The sequence below is a fragment of the Silene latifolia genome, chromosome X, assembly GCF_048544455.1.
Source record: "Silene latifolia isolate original U9 population chromosome X, ASM4854445v1, whole genome shotgun sequence".
Classification (NCBI taxonomy): domain Eukaryota; kingdom Viridiplantae; phylum Streptophyta; class Magnoliopsida; order Caryophyllales; family Caryophyllaceae; genus Silene; species Silene latifolia.
The window spans coordinates 273,646,947-273,669,422 of NC_133537.1; the positions used below are offsets into that span (position 1 = coordinate 273,646,947).

The 22,476-nt window shown below is 36.2% G+C and overlaps 1 protein-coding gene across 1 annotated transcript; it reads left to right on the top strand.

Annotated features, from left to right (window-relative positions):
* Nucleotides 1-761: 761 nt before the first annotated feature.
* LOC141616778 (serine carboxypeptidase-like 51) lies at nt 762-21,587 on the top strand. Its single transcript, XM_074433918.1, has 13 exons — nt 762-1,169; nt 1,339-1,433; nt 1,605-1,712; nt 1,920-2,160; nt 8,899-8,942; nt 9,262-9,329; nt 9,678-9,783; nt 9,935-10,155; nt 10,269-10,338; nt 11,494-11,544; nt 16,137-16,189; nt 17,264-17,396; nt 21,302-21,587. The coding sequence occupies exons 1-13, from the start codon at nt 1,028-1,030 to the stop codon at nt 21,368-21,370; spliced, it is 1,401 nt and encodes a 466-aa protein (XP_074290019.1). The 5' UTR covers nt 762-1,027; the 3' UTR covers nt 21,371-21,587.
* The last annotated feature ends 889 nt before the right edge of the window (nt 21,588-22,476 follow it).

The window sequence follows — 22,476 nt, forward strand, 5'->3', positions numbered from 1 at the left end:
TCTTGAATGTATTATTATTATTATTAGAGCTTAATTAGACATGAAATATTATAGCATATTAGGAGGTTTTTTAGAGTTGTCACATGACAATTAAATACTACTCAAGTTAGTCTTTTAATGATATTTTATAGATGATTTAGCTAGTCATTTAACTATATTGTATAGATAGAAATATATTTCAACGTAGACATCAGCAATCCAAAGACATTTTGGCAAATAAATCGGGGAAGATGATATTTTGAAAATTATATATGTAGTTGATTCATATGTGGTGGAGTAAAAGAACAGGGATTACTAATCCGATTATGGCTTTTTTTTAAAGAAGGAAAAAAGAGTGGATTAAAAAATAATTTATTGTTAGGTGGTTTTTAGTCGATGTCTACGTGACATTTAATAGGTGTTTCAAGTAGCATTTTAATCAAATTTTATAGATTAGAGTGACACGCGGATTAAGATGTGACATTGCAGATGCATACGTGACTTTTCCTTATCCTACGTGGCATTGTCTGCGTGACCTTTTGAGACTAGCCTTTTAATAAGGTTTTATAGATAGGTTTTAGTTTAAAAAAATGGTAGAAAACTTGATTTGTGCTTAATTCCACATTTTTGAAAACTTAAGGGACTAATTTGCTACAAGTGAAACTTAGGGAGTTGATTTACACATAGTACATAAGTTATGAGGGTAATTTACTATATCCCCACGCTATTAATAGAGTTGTCTTTTTATATAAAGGTAACGTCTCATAATATAACACGGTCTCACCCCAGAATTACCGTTGTTTTTCTTCTCTCCATTTGTTTTTTTTGAAGAAACCCATAGCCAATAATTAAATATCTTAGCTGGCAAATCTTTTTTCCTCTTTTATCTTACTTTCCCTTATTTATCCTTAAAATATTGAAAAGGTAAACTGACAAACTAATTCACGTTTTCACAAATCAAGTGTATTTATAAATAATCACCCCCACACCATCAAACATCACTCAATTCTTTCATAATTTGGTACTTTGAGGAGACTAGACAAAACAAATGGCAAAATTCTCTGTTTTCAATCTAAACTCTCTGTTTGTAGCAACTCTTTATCTGCTTGTTCTTCTTAATGGAACAACTGCAAGGCATATTAAAAGTAATGACGGTTTAGAAGAATGGGGTTATGTTCAAGTTCGGCCAAGTCAGTTCATCTCAATTCTCCAACTTTCAGTTTTCCAATTTAATTAAGAAGTTATTATTCCGTTCGTCTCATTCATTTATTTACGGTTTTTTTTTATACGGAGTACTTGGTAAGGGTACTTTAATTAACGTTCAACAAATGGTTAATTAATTAATTCTTATTGTTGCAGAAGCACATATGTTTTGGTGGCTATACAAGAGTCCTTATAGAGTAGAAGACCCAACTAAACCTTGGCCGACAATTCTATGGCTGCAAGGAGGCCCTGTAAGTATTACTTGTATTACATTTTTTCCGAAATGTGAATTTGATTTAAGGTTGCGTACATCTAAACCTGTTAGATTATACTCGGACTCCGTATTATGTACTCAATTATTCCACAATTATAGGAATATTAATGAAAATATTAAGTATTATTTTTGGTATGATTGAATGAAGGGAGCATCAGGAACTGGGATAGGCAATTTCCAAGAAGTTGGACCATTGGACACCAATTTAAAGCCAAGAAACACAACATGGCTCAAGAAAGCAGACCTTCTTTTTGTTGTACGTCTCTTCCTTCAATCAATTTCTTTGCCCATTCATTTCTAAAACAGCAACTCTTGTGTGTGAGTTGGTCTTATTCTAGAATGAGGTAAAAAATAAAAATAAAAAAAGTATCGAATAGATCTTTTTAAGGCACCATGTTGAATTTAGCACCTAATTAATGAATTTTTGAATGATTGGATTTCAAAAAAAAAAAAAAAAAAAAAGGATAATCCAGTGGGAACAGGATATAGTTATGTGGAGGACAAAAAATTGGTGGTGAAGAGTGATGAGGAAGCAGGAGAAGATTTAACAAGGTTATTGATAGAATTGTATAACAAGAATGACAAGTTGCAAAAGAGTCCATTATACATAGTGGCTGAATCTTATGGTGGTAAATTTGCTGTTACTTTTGCATTAGCTGCCCATCATGCCATTTCAGTCGGCCAATTGAAGGCTACCCTTGGAGGTATTCTTTGTCTTCCGAATTTCCGTAAATTTATATTTATTTATTTATTTATTTTCTTCATAATATATTTTGTTCGTCGTCAGATTAAAAATACTGATGGTTATATTAGTGTAATGTATAAGCTTTTTAGTTATGACTGAAATTCATGGATACGTCAATGTACAAGCCTTGTAAGCTGTAGTTTTGTCTAAAAGTGTTTGTAGCTTGGACTAAAATGATTGAGTAAAGCAATATCCAAACTTGGAGTAAATAAGATAGATAATCCAAGTAATTGGCAATTAATTAATGAAGTAAAAGGTAAGATCTGTATGAACAAAACTTTGTAAAAGTACATTTTTCCTAATTCCTTTTACGAGTACTATCCTCATCTAATATTGTTAGTCGTAAACTGCAGTAACAATGAAAAGCAAGAAAACCAGAATAGAAATAACCCGATTAGTAGTGCCGTGGTAAGGGAGCCACTGCCTTGAAAACTATATTCAAGATTTCACGACCGTGGTGGCGATCGCTAGTGCTAGGTAGTTCCCCAAGGATAACACTACAGCAGTCTCCAACCCGCCGCCCACTTGAATCGTGAGACTTGGAACGACAGAATCTATTACTTCACCCAGGAATTATAGAGGAGAAGATAAGAGAAGAAGAGATTAGAGAGAAGGGAGAGTGATTGTTGTTGTGATTAATCTTTGAAGAATGTTGATCTATTTATAGAAAATAGATCAACGAGTCATTGTCAAGAGCAGTCCACATCAAGCATAAATAATGCAAAGATTTACAAAGTGGAAGGGAGTCATAGCAAAGATTAATACTCCATCGAGCAAAGAATGGCCACTAAACAAGAGAAGTGCAAAGATTAGCAGCTCCACCAAAGAATGTAGACTCCACAACATCAAGATTGACAAAGTGACACTTGATCCAAAACAAAAACGGTTCGCCCAAAAAGATAGGCAAAGCCCGCCGCAGCGATCGCTAAATCCCAAATCCCAAATCCCGAATCCGGATCCGGCCGGGCTCGCTCGGCACGCAGGCACGGCACGGGTCGGCCGGCTGGGCTCAAGACGGCACGCGCGCTGCGCGCACAAGCGAGCCGATTAAGCACCTCGCAAAGCTTCCACAAAGCCTCCCACGACCCACTAGTGATATGGTAAGGAGTGTGGTCATATATAAACACAACACAAACACTATTCCTCACCAATGTGGGACAAAATGGAAAAAAGACTATGCTCAAAGTAGCCCCTATTTCCAACAATCCCCCACTAGGGGCGCCAGAGAGAAAGAAAAAGAATTCCTGGGTAAAGGAAGGATTGGATACTTAGGTATCAATATCTTTCGATTTGAATTGACACTTTAGTGAAATGAGGAAACAACTTACTTACAGCGAGAGAATATCTTGCGATTTGAATTCCTAGCTGAGCTTCGGTCGATACCCCCCACAACACATATCATACCTTCAGATTAAGATCGTTCCGCGAAAGTGCAACGCGCTCTTTTAGAGTTATGCGTTTACCTCGGTACTCATAGATGTGTTCAGAAGACTTCTCATAGTCTAATGATCGTTACACCTACGTAGGTGACTCAAGTGCTTCTCAAAAGACTTCTCACGAGTCATTAAGGACCTAAGTCCAACCTGGTGTATGATTCATCAAGTGCGTCTCAAAAGCACTACCATTAAGGCTATGAATCATACAACGCCATAGGAATAAAAGCTTTATACCTAGTCAAGTCTCACTCTTGACCTAAGAACTTAAGCCCCATTCCCCTTGACGTATCAACGACTAGTCTCCTAGCCAGCCCTTTAGTAAAGGGATCAGCAAGATTGTTTTCGGACTTCACATATTCCAAAGCAATCACTCCATTGTTTTGGAGTTGTTTAACTGCAGCGTGTCTTATTCGAATATGTCTCTTTTTCGAATCAGACATCGTTCTTTGCAACACCAATTCTTTCGTCATGAGTCACAAAGTGCAGGAGACCGGTGTTAGCCGTCCGCCCCACACCGGTATATCGCCTAAAAAGTTTTTCAACCATTCAGCCTCTTGCCTCGCCAACTCAAGAGCTATGAACTCAGATTCCATGGTAGAGCGTGCAATACAAGTCTTTTTAGAAGACTTCCACGATATAGCACCTCCACCCATGGTAAAGACATAACCACTAGTAGAACAGATCTCATCGTTACCGCAACCCGATTAGCATCACAAAGTATCCCTCTAACACGCGGGAAAATTACTATAATGCAAACATAAGTCAATTGTTCCCTTCGTGTATTTTAGTAAACGACGAAGAGCATTCCAGTGTTCATTGCTAGGGTTATGTGTATAACGACTTCGTCTACTAACTCGCATAAGCAATATCTCGGTCGAGTACAGTTCATTAAAAACATCACACTACCTAGGATTTTAGCATACTCTTCTTGGGAAACACTATTGCCCAAGTTTTTACACAATGCTACACTAGAATCATAGGGTGTTACGCGCAGCACATCATCAAAGCGTTAAACTTTTTCAACACTTTTTCAACATAATGAGATTGACTTAGACATGATTCCATTGGAGTTTCGGATGACCTTAACTCCTAGGATAACATCAACTTCTCCTAAGTCCTTCATCTCAAACTGTGATGACAAAAAATCTTTGGTTCTAATAATTACCTCTAAATTATTACCAAGTATTAACATGTCATCAACATAAAGGCATATGAGCACACAATCAGATTCTATTACCTTTGAATAAACACATGAATCAGAATGGTTAACCTCATAGCCATTACTTATTAAAGTGTTGTTAAATTTCTCATACCACTGTTTAGGTGCTTGTTTCGATCCATAAAGAGACTTGTTCGGTTTACACACTTTACTCTCTTGACCCTCAATCACAAACCCTTCAGGTTGAGACATGTAGACCTCTTCCCTTAGTTCACCATTCAAAAAGCGGTTTTAACATCCATCCGATGTATAATAAGGTTATGAATAGCGGCTAAGGCGACAAGAGTCCTAATAGTCGAGATTTTGGTCACAGGAGAGTAAGTATCAAAATAATCAATACCCTTCTTTTGTGTAAAGCCTCTAACTACAAGTCTAGCTTTGAACCTCTCTATTGTACCGTCAGGTCTCATTTTCTTTTTAAAGATCCATTTACTTGTAATGGGTTTACTACCTTTAGGTAAGTCAGTCAACTTCCAAGTTTGATTTGACATAATAGAGTCAAGTTCATTTTTAATAAAGATCTTTCCAAAAATTAGCATCAATGGATTTCATTGCCTCACTATACGTTTTTGGGTCATCTTCTATTAAAAAGGTTGAAACAAATTCATCACTAGCACACACAAAGTGTATCCATGTTCGACAAAGAAAGTTGAAACAAAATCGGCTCAAAGTTCTTTGGACATCTAGGTCTCTTACTCCTTCTAGGTTCAAAGATCATGACCACTAGAAGAGCTACTACTAGCATGTGAAGAGATATCAACAGATGTAAAAGGTAAACTAGGAGATGAATCAACATTCTTCTGTAATGGAAAAACATGCTCAAAAACACAAAGATTCTAGCTTCGGATATAGAACGATCACTTAAAGACATGAATCTATAAGCAGAACTATTTTGAGCATAACCTATAAAAACACAATCATAGGTCTTTGGTCCAACAGTAGGTCTCCTAAAATCAGGTAAGCCCACTTTAGCCAAACACCCCCATACTCTAAGGTAACTTAGGTTAGGAGGATAGCCCTTCCACATCTCATAGGGTGTCTTGTCAATTTTCTTATGAGGTACACGGTTAAGAATATGACAAGCAGAAAGTATTGCTTCCCCCCACATGTCGTCAGATAGGCCAGAACTTAAAAGCATAGCATTCATCATCTCTTTTAAGGTTCTATTTTTCCGTTCAGCTACACCGTTAGACTGAGGTAAGTAAGGTGGACTAGTCTCATGTATTAAACCATTAGCAAAGACAAAAGTCGGCTAGATAAGTAGATTTGTACTCACCACCTCTATCAGACCTTACCCTTTTAATTTTCTTGTCGAGTTGATTTTCGACTTCATTTTTAAAGTTTATAAACGATTGTTTTGCTTCATCTTTAGTCTTAAGCAGATAAACACGGGTGTACCTTGAAATCGTGCCTATAAAGGTGACATAATAATTCTTTCCACCTCTACTTGCAATATTTTTGAAGTCACCTGGTCGGAGTGAATTAACTCAAGAAGACTCGTATTCCTAGTTGTGACGGGTTTACTAGGTTTCTTTGTAAACTTAGCCTCAACACACGCCTAGCACATTTAGAGAATTCTTGACTCACAAACTCTAATTAAACTCATAGTTCTAAGTTTTTTAATATAATCCACATTCACATGACCTAACCTACCATGCCATATATCAATAGACTCAAGAATATAAGGTAGATAGATGCAATATTATTAAAACGAATCGTTGTTCAACACAAAAGACCCCCAAAGAAGATAACCCTTGCCCACAAATTCCCATTACGCGACATTACCACCTTGTCGGCCTCAAACACAAGCTTCAACCCACTTTGTTTAATAAGGCACAGACACAAGGTTTCGACGTAACGAGGGAACATACAAAACATTATTTAAAGCAAGTGTTTTCCCTGAGGTGAGTTTGAGAAAGATCTTGCCTTTGCCATTGATCGGTGCGGATGAAGAGTTACCCATAAAAACGCAACCCCATCGCCTACTTCCTCGAACTCGTAAATAACCCCTTATCAAAGACAGAGGTGTCGGGAAGCGCCAAAGTGTCCAAGACCCATTCAAGAACATTACCCACCAAATTAGCTTCCACAACCACAGCAGCAATGATGTCATCAGTCACAGCATTGGCTTCATTAGTTTTCTTTTCGGAGCATTGGTAGGCTTTGTGCCCAGGTTTTCCGCAAACATAGCAGACAAAAGGACCCTTAGCGAGTTTCGAATCTTAGGAACCGGTTTGGAGTGCTTCCCTGGACCATTCTTCTTGGCCTGACCCTGGTTCTTACCCTGACCAACCTTAGCCTTACCCTTACCCTTGAACTTCTCAAGATAAGACGGACCACGTGACTCAACCAGATTAGCATCAACAAAGATCGTTCTGTTTTAACCGATTGACTAACAGTTTGTCTTTAAGGCGATTTGCCTCTTCGGTCCTCATGTGTCCTACTAGTTCTTGGAGAGACAGTCTTTTTTCTTATGTTTAAGGTGGTTCCTATAGTCGACCTGTGAGGGAGGGAGGGAATTTCTCTAACAAGACATTAGCCACAAAAATGTTATCTAATTTCATACCCTCATTAACAACATCAAAGACAAAGGTTCTCATAAATATGAACTTGTTCCATGATGGGTTTCCGTCAACCATCCGAAATTGTAGCCACTTTCCCACAACATATTTCTTTTTACCCGCATCGTCAGCCCCATATTTTTTCTCTAACAATTCCCATATGGTTTTAGCAGACTTATGAACCATAAACAGGTCAAAAAGGGTGTCAGACATGTTGTTTAGTAGCTGGCATCTAACAAGTTTATTGTCCTTATCATATTTCTTAATATCCTCTTCGTTTGACTTAACAACTGATTTAGGCGGGGGTGAGTTCTCTACGGTGTCAAGAATAATAAATTTGATAAAATGAGCGGGTCACTAAACAACACATAATCAATTTCCATTGTTCGAAAAACATCGCAGCTTTTTGTGACCAACGCTTATAATTATGACGTTCGAGTTTCTCAAGTTTAGTCAAGTCGGGAATGGTTTTCGCTAAAACAGACGACATTGTTACAAAGAACAAACAACAACAGATATATAGTTTTCAAATTGTTAGTCGTAAATCATAAAGAATAATGAAAAGCAAGAAAACCGAATAGAAATAACCCGATTAGTAGTGCGTGGTAAGGGAGCCACCGCCTTGAAAACTATATTCCGATTTGCACGACCGTGGTGGCGATCAGCTAGTGCGGTAGTTCCCCAAGGATAACACTACAGTCTCCAACTCGCCGCCCACTTAACTCGTGAGACTTGAACGACAGAATCTATTACTTCACCCGGGGAATTATAGAGGAGAAGATAAGAGAAGAAGAGATTAGAGAGAAGGGAGAGTGATTGTTGTTGTGATTAATGTTTGAAGAATGTTGATCTATTTATAGCAAAATAGATCAACGAGTCATCACAAGAGCAGTCCATCAAGCATAAATAATGCAAAGATTTACACAGTGGAAGGGAGTCTAAAGATTAATGCTCCACCGAGCAAAGAATGGCCACTAAACCAGTAGAAGTGCAGCATTAGCAGCTCCACCAGCAGTCAGGTAAAAGATAGGCAAAGCCCGCCGCAGGCGATTGCCGAATCCCGAATCCCGGATCCGGATCCGGATCCGGGCCGGGGCCGGGCTCGGGCTCGGGCACGGGCACGGGCCGGGCCGGGCTCAAGACGGCACGCGCACAAGGCGTGTGCGAAATTGAATTAAGACTCGCAAAGCTTCCACAAAAGCCTCCCATGACCCACTAGTGATATGGTAAGGAGTGTGGTCATATATAAACACAACACAAACACTATTCCTCACCAATGTGGGACAAAATGGAAAAAAGACTATGCTCAAAGTAGCCCCTATTTCCAACAAATATATCTCGATAGATAGTAACCGTAAGAATATTGAATATATATGATGGTACCAAATCATACAAAGGTGTTTAATTTTTCAAGAAGTTTTCAGAAGTAAGCATTGAAGTTTAACATAGTAAACGTAAACCGTGTATGTTTTGCTGTGAAGGTGTTGCTCTTGGAGATAGTTGGATTTCTCCTGAAGATTTTGTTGTAAGTTGTATTGCTCCTTTCTTCTAGTACCTTTCAAAAACAAATCATGAAAAATTCTCATTTAATTAGCTTAAAATCAAACTAGTGGAAAGGTAATTTTTCTTTTGAAAAAGTAAGTTTCATATCAACCATTATATCAAATCTTTGTTATTTAACCAAACAAGAATGGTATCACACAATACACAATTCACAACATTCCCTGAATCATGTTATAAATAATTTGACACAAATGGAAATTGAGTTGTGTTTATGTCATTATATCAACTCTTTGTTATTTTTCCTAGAATTTAACGTCTACATTGGTTGGTGGTGTATACAGTTTTCATGGGCTCCCCTTTTGAAAGATTTATCAAGACTTGATGATGACGGATTCAAACAAGCAAATAGGTATTATCGTACTTCTCGCTTATTTATCAAGACTTGATGATGATTTGGGCTATGGAGCCTTTCATCCGAGGAGGGGGAAACAGTAGGCTCGCAGCTCATTCATTACATGGAAGCTAGAAATAATTCTCACTTATTTAAATTGAATTGTTTATATATGTATTACTTGGAGTACTTGGCAATAATTTTTTTGACGGGTGATAACTTAATAATTATCTGTTACGAGTAAAAATTGGACGCAATTACTTGTTTATCTTTCCTATTTGTATATATGTTGCTAATTCAAATAAAGGTAAATAGTGGAGTAATAATTACAAAGTTTATGAATTTTAGTGAAAATGTAAAACACAGTTTGGCAGAGGTAATAAAGCAACAACTAAAGAATGGGAGTTATGTTGATGCAACAAACACATGGAGTGAACTTGAAGGTACAATTGCCGGTTACAGTAATTCTGTGGTAAGTACTTACTTTATAAAGTGATAAAACTTAAATTTATTTAAACCATTGTTCATTAAGAGTAATACTCATGTTATTCCGTCTTTTAGTTAATTACTAAAAATATGAGTAAATTGATTTTCTACACATGGTATTGAAATAATTTTATCAGGATTTTTACAACTTTTTACTGGATTCGTCAATGGACCCAGTTGGGAGTACAACGACGACGACAAATGAAGCATTGTCACAAAAGCTGGTGTTTGGCAGACATTCAAGATACCTTAATATAATCAATTCTTTATCTACTGACAAATCCAATGGCCTTGATCTTGATGATTTAATGGAAGGCCCTATTAAAACCAAGCTTAAGATCATTCCTCATAACGTCACGTATGTTTGTTTTATCTTATACGGAGTATGTATGTGTTTTTCTTTAATTCCCGACATGTCAGCATATGTTATCAAGGACTTCAATGAACTCATTGCCTGTGATTGGAAAACAGGTGGGGTGGCCAAAGTGATCTTGTTTTCACCGCACTCGAATCTGATTTCATGAAGCCTCGGATTGCTGAGGTAATTACAAGCTGTACAACCAATACTATTTTGATTCATTTTTCGTAGAATAAAGTCTTTCTTCTAAAGGGTTCGTCACTGTAAAAGTTAGTTTACATAAGCTCGGAATTGTTTGATTAACCGTTCACTAGCTTTTTTTATTAGCGAATGTTTATTTATTGGTAGGCCATTATGTAGAGAGACAATGCATAATAATACTTTTGAAATTAAGTAGCCGAGTGACTCGAGTCTTGTATCAGCTCAACTAATCTACAGAGTACTATAGTTAATCTAATTCTCTTAAACTAGGTTTGGTGCCCCGGCTTTGCCCGGGTTACCTCTATTTACCGTTAAATTTTATTTTCAATGAAATAAACTATGTTCGAGTTGTCTAACTCACACGTTTACTATTTGTAATATATTTTTCTACGGCATATCTTGTAATTATGATGAAATGTAAAATTTATTTTCAAATTATGAGACACGTTCACTACCCCGCTATTAATATTATTACTTTCACGACATTGTTTCTTAATATCATTACGTATCATTACGTTCACTACTCCCGTGGTTACTATTGTTTCTTTTACTAATTCCTCTATTTGTTTCTGTTAAGTTCATTATTCCCGTTAATTTTATCCGGCCTATATTTAAATAAATAAAATATTTCCTTGAGTCGATTGGTTATTTAATTATTCATACTTTTTCTCATTGTTACCACTATTACTTTCATACATTCGTAACCACTTCCCCGCTGTCACTACTCCCACATTAATACCGTTAATTTTATTAATCTCGTTGCTGCTACTATTACTTTTACTACATTTAATTAAGTTAATGTATAATTCTATGATGATACTAATTAATTCCATAAGTGGGACATGTTAATTTTAAGGAAAATCACTATATTCTTGTGTTTTCTAAATTTAATTACTTTAATTTAATGTAATTTCCATAAATATTCTTAATCAAGGCATCTTTATATTATACTTTTAACCAAAACTATATAATATTTACATTGAGGTCCCTTTATCAGGTCCATCACACGGTGCTATCGATTTAAAACTATATAGTATAATTAATTTGTATAGATTTCTTTATTTACATTGAAGTCCCTTGGTTTCTGGAATTAATATATAGTATTGATTGATTGATTGATTGATAATATTGATGCAGGTTGATGAGTTGCTTTCAGAAGGGGTTAGTGTCACTGTATACAATGGTCAAGTAAGTCGACACAATCTTTTTAAATCAGCCATATTATTCACTTCATAAAAATTTGTTAGTTATACACTTATACATATACATCATATGATAATTAAAGCAACATTTCATCATCACTATTAACAATATGGAGATAGATTTTAATATAACTGAAAAATTTATATGGATCAGATTCGACATAGCACATTTTAATGTTATCAATAAAGAGAAAAATCTTTTTTTTTTTACAGCTGTAAAATAAGGGTTCTACAGGCGCAGGGCTTGTTTAGCCAAACCATGCGCTATAATGTTAAGACTCCTAGGAATAAAACTAAGACTCAAACAATGAAAAGAACTGAAACGCTCACGAACATCCGTCAGGATGCCGGCAATCAGATGATCTTCCTTGTCAATCCCTGCTACCTGATTGATCAACTGTAGACAGTCAGACAAAACGGCAACGTGGAGTATTCTCTGTTCTTGTGCCCATGCCAAGACGTCTCTGACCCCGAGTGCTTCTGCTTGTAATGCCGATTCAGCCCTGGTATGCACTTGTCTCCTCGCGATTTCCTTGCCTGCATGATCGAAAGCAATCCAACCGACCGCCGCTTCAAAGTTCCGTAACCAGCTAGCATCCACTTTGATCCTAACCACCCCACAAGCGTTGTGGTTTCCAATGAGATTGATGGGATGACCATTACGAATGGCCTCACATTCCTCTTGTGTCGAGTCTTCCTCAGAGCTTTGGAGCTTTGACTGGGGTAGTTGTGCAAGATGAGAGCTATATAGCACCTGAACATTTTTCCGGATTGAACTAAAGAAACACCCCGTAATTGTAAACGGGTTTAGATCCAAATCCTGAAAAATAACCCTGTTTCGTAACGACCACACACCCCACATGATGGCCACAAAAGTAATCATCTTGTCCTCGCCCCCTTCACTTTTTGAGAAGTAGCGCATCCAGTCATAAATCCATTCAGAGACCGAGAGCCCCTCAGCACTTTCCACCCGGATTCCCAACTCCGAGGCCGCCCATAGCCTTTGAACAAGACTACAATCGCGAAAGAGATGTTCCATGGATTCCACGCATTTCTGACCCCCTCCACACATGCCACAGAAAGGTTCGATGTCAAGCTTTCGTTTCTGAAACTCACTACCAATAGGCAAAGCCTTTACGATAATCTTCCAGATAAGGATTTTCCAAACCGCCGGAACGGGTAAGTTCCATAGCGTTTTCCTACAGAACTCTCTCCCTCTATCATTTATTCTTGACCTGTCTTTAATGGTACTTCTTGCGGCCATGTAGCTATGAAAAATAAGTCCGTAGCCACTCTTAACCGTAAAAGTTCCATTCTTAGTAAACGGCCAAAAAACCTTGTCCCTCACCCTAAACTCACAAGGCGGGATGGCAAGAATGCGAGTTGACCACTCATCCTTGAATACTGTACTAATCAAATCAGCATTCCACTGACCATTCTGAAAAAGAAGATCCCTTACTTGCAAGCTTTCCAAATGGCTATTGGTCAGATCAAGCCACATATCCTTTGGTAACGGTTGCTTGCCCCCCATCCATCTAGCGGTCCACACATTCAACCTCGAGCCCGTCCCGATTTTCCAACCAAAATTATCTAGAATAAAAGACAGGCCGTGTAAAATGCTACGAATACCCCCACGATCTCCCAGTCCCTCTGATGGGATGCATGTCGTTCTGGAAAACCTGAGACCCAAACACCTTTTGCCTGAAAATCCTGCAAAATAAAGAGTTGTCCCCAGAGACAAGCCTCTATCCATGTTTGGCCAACAGAGCCTGGTTAAGGCACTCGACATTTCTGATTCCGAGCCCTCCCGCACTCTTAGGTAAACTCAGAAAATTTTTGCTACACCAGTGAATGTTATTACCCATCTTACATCCCGTCCACCAAAATTGTGTCAAAAGAGAATTAATCTTTTTTGCCACACTTACCGGAATTTTAAAAACCGATAGAACATAATTGGAGAGATTGGATAGAACCGATGAAATTAAGGTAAGGCGACCCGCTGGTGATAGAAAAATCCCATTCCAAGAAGAGATACGTTTGGTGACATGTTCAATAAGAGCGTTAAAAATACCTTTTTTTGAATTTGTAAACTCTGCCGGAATCCCCAAATACTTTCCAATGCCCTTATTCTTACTGATCCTGAAGATCTTCAACATCCTCTGAGCCTTAATCAAAGTAGTATTAGGACTGAAGAGAATTCCAGATTTGTCTAGGTTTAATTGTTGTCCTGAGGCCTCGCAATAATCGAGAATAAGACTCATGAGATGCTGGACAGTGTCTCCCTTATCCTTGAAGAAGAAAACCGAGTCATCCGCAAAAAATAGGTGAGTGATAGGCCGAGTATCCCTAGCAAGTTGAATTCCATGAATCTTATTCAGGTCGTGAGCGTGATCAATGTTACTGGCTAGAACCTCCATGCACAAAATAAACAGATAAGGTGACAGAGGATCTCCTTGCCGTAAACCACACCGGGGCCGAAACTGAGGAAGTGGAACTCCATTCACAAGGATTTCATAACTTACCGATGTTACACAGTTCATGATCAACATCCTCAAATGTTGAGGGAACCCGAATTTTTCCAATACCGCCTCTAAGAAATCCCATCGAATACGGTCGTAAGCCTTGCTCATATCTGCTTTAAACACGCTTACACCTGTCCTCCCCTGCTTATGACTGGATATTTTATGGATTGCCTCATGAGCCACCAGGATGTTATCACTAATGCTCCTCCCTGGGAGAAACGCATTTTGCGTCTCCCCGACCAAAGAGTTCATGACTTTTGCCAACCTATTTGCAATGCATTTGGAAACAACCCGCATCATGACGTTACACAGGCTGATAGGTCGGTAATCAGACACTCCCTCCGGGCTCTCTTTTTTAGGAATAAGAGTAATAAACGTTCGATTTACCTCCTTTAGGAGCCTTCCTGAGTTCAGGATAGAAAGGACAGCTTTCGTGAAATCCCTTTTAACCATGGACCAACATCGTTGATAAAAAACTGCCGGAATGCCATCCGGCCCCGGTGCTTTAAGAGCTCCCATTTGGAAGACCGCCCTCCGGACTTCTTTAGCCGTAAACGGCCGATTGATGCGGTCAGTCTCGTCCTGGGGAATCTTACGCTTCACATGCGTGAGAGTATGCAGGAAAGCAGATCGGTCACGCCACACATGACCCTCGCCCGAGGCCAGAAAAAGATCCATAAATGCATTCTGGAACTCCCCCTTGACCTGGCCCTCATCATATAGCAAAATCCCGTCAGAGCCTTTCACCCCATGGATATAGTTCCTTCCGGCACGTCCTTTGACCCAGTTGAAAAAATATTTTGTACAAGTATCCCCATCAACCATCCACTTCAATTTGGCACGCTGTTTCCAGAAAACAGCCGTGGCTTTGGCAAAATCAGTTACTTCCTCATTTACTCTTGAATACTCCTCCTCCCTACTATCGATAGTGGCTAGAACCATGCCATGTTCCAACCTTTGATCAAAATCATCCCATTTTCCATGCCATTCAGCTCGTTTATCTAAAGTCCACTTTTTGACACACGTTCTAACTCTAGATAACTTCCTGGTAACACGGAAAGCCGGGGACCCCAGATCCTCCATATTCCACGCACTCTGAATCCGTTCCATACACACCTCATGATCCAAAACCCAAGCGTCCAACTTAAACGGTTTACTTTCAGAAGTTCCCACAAGATTTAAATCCACTTCAATTGGCGCATGATCCGATATTTAGATGGGATAATGTTTGATACCAGTATTTGGGAACAGAGAATAAAGAGAAAAATCTATAAGGATCAAATTCAAGCCGTAAATCTTACACATTGTAGTGTCATCTAAATAATTTGTCACAGTTATTTTTTTTATAATCGTAATGTCCTTCCTCCGTCCCGGTCATTTGTTTACCTTTGATTTTGGGACAATTATTAAGAAAATAGGAGGGGACCGCTTGTCGTTCGAGTTATTGAATGACAAATGGATCATTATGGAGATGGATGATCAAATACTTATAAAAGCACCCCCAATATAGAAAGGTAAATAAATAAATGAAATACCCTAAAAAGAAAATGATAAACAATTGAGTGGGACGAAGGAGTAATTAGAAGCTTATAATACAGAATAAGTAAAGTATGAGGACGAAGTGACCATCATCATTTACGTGAACCAAATGATGTTGTGGGGATCTAGTATGAGATGTCCCTTTTGATTAGGGAGTGTGAATTCATAATATGCCTTCAAATAACATAACATATTTATGTCATTTGTTAATATAATCTCTATAAGCAATGATTAAACTTGCTTAATCACTTATCACATTCATACATACATTTGCTGGCTTCATAAAGTCTTGCTTATGACGGAGTCACATAGTCCGTTTTAAATTTTAAAACAGATTAAATATTACCATATATTATTAATAGAGACATAAAGTTTGACACTTTCTAGGAATCTTTCCTTATAATTTAATATATATTTGACCCGTTTTAATATTTAAGACGGATACCTCCGTTTTAAATAAGAATTTATGTTCTAGCTTTTATGTTTCTCACTTTTTTTAGTTGTTCCTTTTATCAAGCTCGATCTCATATGCGCAACGAAAGGAACTCAAGCATGGGTGGAGAAGCTCAAGTAAGTTTTTTATACATTTTTGGGATATTCTCTCGTGTACCCCTCAACTTTTTCATTTTCTATGATATACCCCTCTTTTCATGCAAAAAAAATTTGACTGTCAATAAGCTGCCTACAAGTTGAGAATACGATAAACTTTTTTCCAAATTGACCGTCTTTAAGAGGTCTTCCGTTGAAAAAAATTCACCGACGTCTCAACTCGTAGACGGGAATTATGGTCGGTCAAAGTTTATTCGTTAAAAAATGTTTGACCAACCATAACTACCGGCTATGAGTTCAAAAAGCGGCGAATTGTTTTTTCAAATTGAAGGCCTTGACGGGATAATTGGTTTGAAAAAAAAAATAACCGTTTCTGAACTCGTAACAGAGAATTATTGTTGGTCAAAGTTTTTTTTTAAAAAAAAAGAGTGACACCATAGAAAACGAAAAAGTTGAGACATCTGTGAGAATCCCTACATTTTTTTTATACAATTCATATATTTAGCATTACTAATTAGCAAAGGCATTGGTTCCTATTCTACCTAATATTTGAAATGATTGTGCCATATGAAAATTCTAAAACGGAAATAGACATTTGGGTATAATGTGCATGGTTTCTTAATCTTCTTTTAAAGTATAATTTTAATTTCAACTTCAGTAGAGCAAGCAATTTAGACATATTATTCGGCTTTGGAAGTGTTTTGGTTGAGATGAACTTTTCACAAACTCGCTCTTAGGTCAATGCATTTATGTATTTACTACATACATAATTCACTAATGTGAGGCGAGCTCGATGTATTTCTAACCCAGAGTAATGCTACATACATTTGACATTAATTTCCTATCATATAGATGAGATTCATTAAGAATTGAGTTAATAATGGGGCACAAACACTCACCACTTTTGGGTAATTAGTGACAACTTTTTATGACTAAAAAATGACAACTTTTTTTTTAAAGTACTCGTTGTCACTAACTTACTATTTACCAAAAATTGGTGACATATTGACATTTTACACGAAAAAGACCGTATTACACTAAAATTACTCATAATGGAGTATATATAATGACATAATGTACATCTAAATTGGACAGGTGGGATGGTTTGAAGACTTTCTTAAGCGAAGAAAGGACACCTCTCTATTGTGAAGCAGACAAGGGAACAAAAGGATTTAGAAGATCCTACAAGAATTTTCATTTCTACTGGATTCTTGGCGCAGGACACTTTGTGAGTAATTATGTCCCTCTTTAATTTTACATTCCTCTTGAGTTTTAAATTGTACTCCGTATTATACTGTAGCTCTTATTTTGAGTCTAAAGGATACTAAATGAATTACATCCTGAGACAAAAAGAAAAAAGTTTAGAAATTAACAAGAAGTTTATTACTTTCTGTTCCGGTCATTTGTTATCCTATTCTATTTTAGGGTGTTTCAGTCAATTGTTGTCTTTTCTATTTTAAGAATGAATTTGATGAATAATTTGATCATTTACACACAATTAGTCCACTTGTCATTTAGTAATTGACCTTCCTCTCTTTCTTTGATCTTTGTGTTAAAACCAAAAGACAACAATTAACCGGGACGGAGGGAGTATTTTGTACGTAAATGAGAACATATTTAACTTATTTAGCTTATACTACCGTGGTAGAGATACCCTTTGTTAAATGGGTGAGGGTATTAGTGTAGAGGTAGTCTTGCTATAAACAGATATATCCGTCTATAGCTAAAGACGAATCAAATAGCTTGAAAATGGTGATATTTTTGGCCCCCACCACCTCACTTGACACTTGTTACTTGTCTTATTAGAAATGTGGTATTGTATTTGACCCGTCTTTAATTATAGACAGATATGTGCCGTCTATAATGAGATTTTGTGATTAGTGTATTACTCACCTTATGACAAAAATAATGGAAAAACAATATCGAATCAAGATAACGTGGTGGACCAAGAGGTCATCATTTAGTTGGGTTACTGCCGAGTAAGATAATTAAGCATCATCATTACAAAGGTTTTCTTCAGATAACCATTTTCATCTAAAAATTTTAAACAGGTCTTATATAACCATTTTAAATGGTAGTAACATTTTAACCATTTTTATGATAAAAATATTAAGAACACTTTAAATGGTTACATTTGAACAAAAAAATGAATACATATAACTCGTATAAGGACTTCAGACGAAAGGACGTTTGAAATGAGAATTAGTGTCATCATTATTGCCATGATCCCATAATCATGATACAATATACGAAGTATATATGGTGGCCTGGTGGGTGTGAAAGAGTTGTCTGTTCATCATTAAATGCACTAGTAGCTTTGGGACCATGATCTTGTTTTAAGGAGGTTATTGGCTTATTGCCTTCTTCAAGTCTTCATTATTGACTCTTCAACAGAATGTGCTTTCTTATTTAATTGTCTTGCATGTGGCTGAAGCAATGCAAATTATGCAATGACCGAAAAAGTGTTTTTTTTTATCCAATGCGCACTAGGCATAGGATAAAAAACCAAAAATAAAAAGAAATAAATGTATTTTTTTGTAAATAAAAGTAAAAGTAATTGAATAAAAATATCATTTATTACTTTCCTTTTTGGATTTATTATCATATACCTGGTGGGCATAGGTTAGAAAAACCGTTAGTATAAACCAAAATACAATATTTTGAAATTATTTTACAGTTAAATATGACCGTTTTTGAAAACTAAATTACCCATAAGCTGTAACATTAGTGAATCATTGTGATTACATTTGACCATAAAATAATGAGAAAATCCTGTATAAAATTCTACTCCCTTCCTTCCGGTTATTTATTTGCCTTTGGTTTTAGTTTAAAGACCAAGGAAAGAGGAGTGGGGCAATTATTAGATGACAAATGAACTAAATTGAGTGTGGAGGATATAATTGCTCATCAAAGACATTCCTATAATAGAAAGGTAAATAATTAACTGAGACGCCCAAAATAAAATAGGCAAACAAAGAACCAGGACAAAAGAAGCAAATTCTAAATTCTCAATAACTCATTATTGAGAAAGTCTTAGAATATTTTTTTTAAGGCGCAAAAACTATTCTACGAGCATCTTTATGTGTGACGACAAAAAAGTGACTACTTTTGATAAAATAGTGTTCATTTTATGTTAAATAGTGGTTGCGGCCCTGTTTTTTTGGACTTAATTTCGGCTCATTTCAGTTCAGTTAAACTCTTTTCTTCACAAATTAACTCTTAAGCCCTGTTCTTTTGGACTTAATTTCAACTCATTTAAGTTCAGTTCAGCTTTATTCAGTTCAGCTTCATTCATTTCAAGTTCAGTTCACCTTTTCACTTCACAATTTAACTCTTACTTCAATTCAGTTCAGCTCTATTCAGTTCAGTTCAACTCTATTAAGTTCAGTTCAGTTCAGACGATTTCAGTCTAAGAGAAGAGGGTCTTACCCCAATTCAGTTTAATTCAATTCAGCTCCAATAAGTTCAGCTCCAATAAGTTCAGTTCAGCTCAATTAAGTTCAGTTCAGACAGTCTCAATCCAAAAGAACAGGGTCGTAACTTTTCATTACTAGAAAGTGATTATTTTTTCAAAGTTGTCATTGTTTACTATAAAATGATCATTATTAACCGCAAATTGATTAATAATGTTTGTCATAAAGCACATGAATTGCTATTTTCTAAGTGGTCCCTGTATTCTTAAGAATTTTATATGGTACCCTCATTTTTTGAAAATATCACCAGTATTCCTAAAACTTATTGAAAACTTCTTAAAATATCCAAAATGCTTTATTTCACCGTTTTTAAATTTTTAGTTTATGCACAATCTATTGATTTTTTTTGCTATAATTTGTCAAACTATTATCACAAATTCCGTCTACCCATTCTTAAATATATTTTTGTTATTAAATTTAATAGATAGAAAACTCGAAATTTGAGTATTTTACGAACAATCTATAAAGTTTAGGTTACAAACCATATTTTTAAAACCAAAAGAATACCCAAAAAAAAAAAAAAAAAAAAAAAAGACAAAAGTACCATGTAGAAAATGATGAGAGTAATGAGTAAATAAGTTTTTCTGAAAGGAAGCGTAAATACAGTTGATAGCAGCAGACGAGACAGAGAGTCTGTCATTGAGTCAATGTAATTGGTAGTACAAAGTTTACTGACAATGACCAAACGTGTGCGTATCTATTCATCAGACTATTGACTAGTTGTCGAGCTACTTCTAATTTTACCATTTTTTGTGTACAATTTTTCAATAGGTCTTGGTATAGATGGGTGGGGCGAACAGACGGGTAAAGACCTCTAATAAAATGGGTAGGGGAACAAGGTGGGGCACCCCCATGTGCTTCCAACTTTATGGTAAATGGGTATTTTGTGAGGAAAAATGGTATCCGTCTATACGTATAGACGGATAGTGTCCGTCTATAATGAGAATTTGTGACAATTTTTACCCCTGTTGATTACCCCTTCTAACCCGCTAAATAGTTTATAATTATTTTGTAAGCAATTTTTAAATTAAGGAGAGAAAAATAAATTTATAATTATTAAAAAAAATTAAAAGTAATTTAAATGGGAAGAAGTTTATAATTATTATTTATTACATGAGTTGATTTATTTACTAGAAAAAGAAAGTGTAAACTATTAACTAATGCACCTTGAATAAAAAAATGTAAACTATTAATCGGAACGGATGGAGTATATTTTTGTTTTCGTTTGCTCGTATCCATAATTGCTCCACTCCCTACACATATTCCACTTTTATCTTGCACCAAAATTATGGAGCATAGTAGCATTTGAAAAAAAAAAAGTCAAGTAGACGAATAATTTAGGGTCGAATTAGGAACCACAAAACACACACGTAAAAGAAAAGTGGAATATCATTGTAAAATTTCCCGGAAAGGAAATATGAAACATTTTTGTGAAAACCAAGGGAGTAAAATAACATCAAATTAGATACATTACAAGCATATTTGAGTCCGTGACTAATTATGCTAGAGTGAATGTTAAATATACAGTAATTCGAAGTATAGGCTAATTACCAATTGATACTCTGTAGTTTAATGGATAGAATAAGAGAGCTCTTACCACTTGAGCTACCTTTTATTCTCAACTCCGTAGTTTAATTGTTGTTTGGTGTGCACTGTGTAGGTACCATTGGAGCAGCCATGTGTTGCATTGAATATGATAGCCAACATTACGCAATCTCCTGCATTGTAGACAAGATACAATCCTTTAATACATATTGCCAACACTAGAAACTGTTTATAACAACCATTGGGGGGTCTTGGGGATGAAGCACAAAGCGATGAATCGTTACTGGATTCGTGAATAATTTGGATCTTGTTACCATTACGATGTGGATCGATGTCGTATATCGATTGTTTTTCCTCTATAACAGGGGAATGTTATAGGAATCGAATTGAACAAAAAGAAAGAATTGCAAGGAAAACAACTTGTTAGTACACTCATATTGTTAGATTTGATTTTAGAAATAACGCTTAGAACGAATTTAGTTTATAGCATAAGGACGACGGTCTATAAAAAGATGAAATTGTTCGATTAGTAGCTGAAAATTAAGACACAAGGTGTAAAATGGTATACTCATCCATCACCTCATATAAATTACATCTAATTTTCTTTTCTCTGTTTTGACAATAGTCAAGTAAAAGTCCTACGAATTTTTTTTTTTTTTTTTTTTTTGACAAAGAAAGTCCTACGAATTAATCATTGTCTTTACCAACAATGTTATACACTATATCGTTAAGTTTCCTCGAAATATAGCTAATACAAAATCAATGAAAAAACAATGAAACAAGGCGGCGAGAGCAGTAAGTGGAACCCACATAGAAGGACTAAGTTAACTAATGTAGAGTAAAATAACCAATTTGGGGGAGGGATTTGTTTGTTTGGTCAAGTAAGACTAAAGCAAATAATAAACTTAGATTAACTCAGATAATTAAAGGTCTTGGGTCAACTTATCTTCGCTACCAATTAAGTCAATTGATCATAGAAAGTCTCAAATACCAATTTATGTTCAAGTATCTATCGTGAAATAAATATGAAATATTAATTTCTGTTTCTTCTTAAGAATAGTCAAATAATTCGATCAACGATATTATAAGACCCTAACTATCAAATAATTCAACACAAGCGTGTCAGATTCAACCCAATAGCAACAATAATGAATAAAGAACCAATAGAAACAATAACCACAACCACGCAGTCGTAATTCAATTGTATGTTCAATCTCTTTCTAAATCCAAATAATGATAAACCGAATCAATTATAAGGACAAAGGTTATTACTTTAATTTAGATATCAAG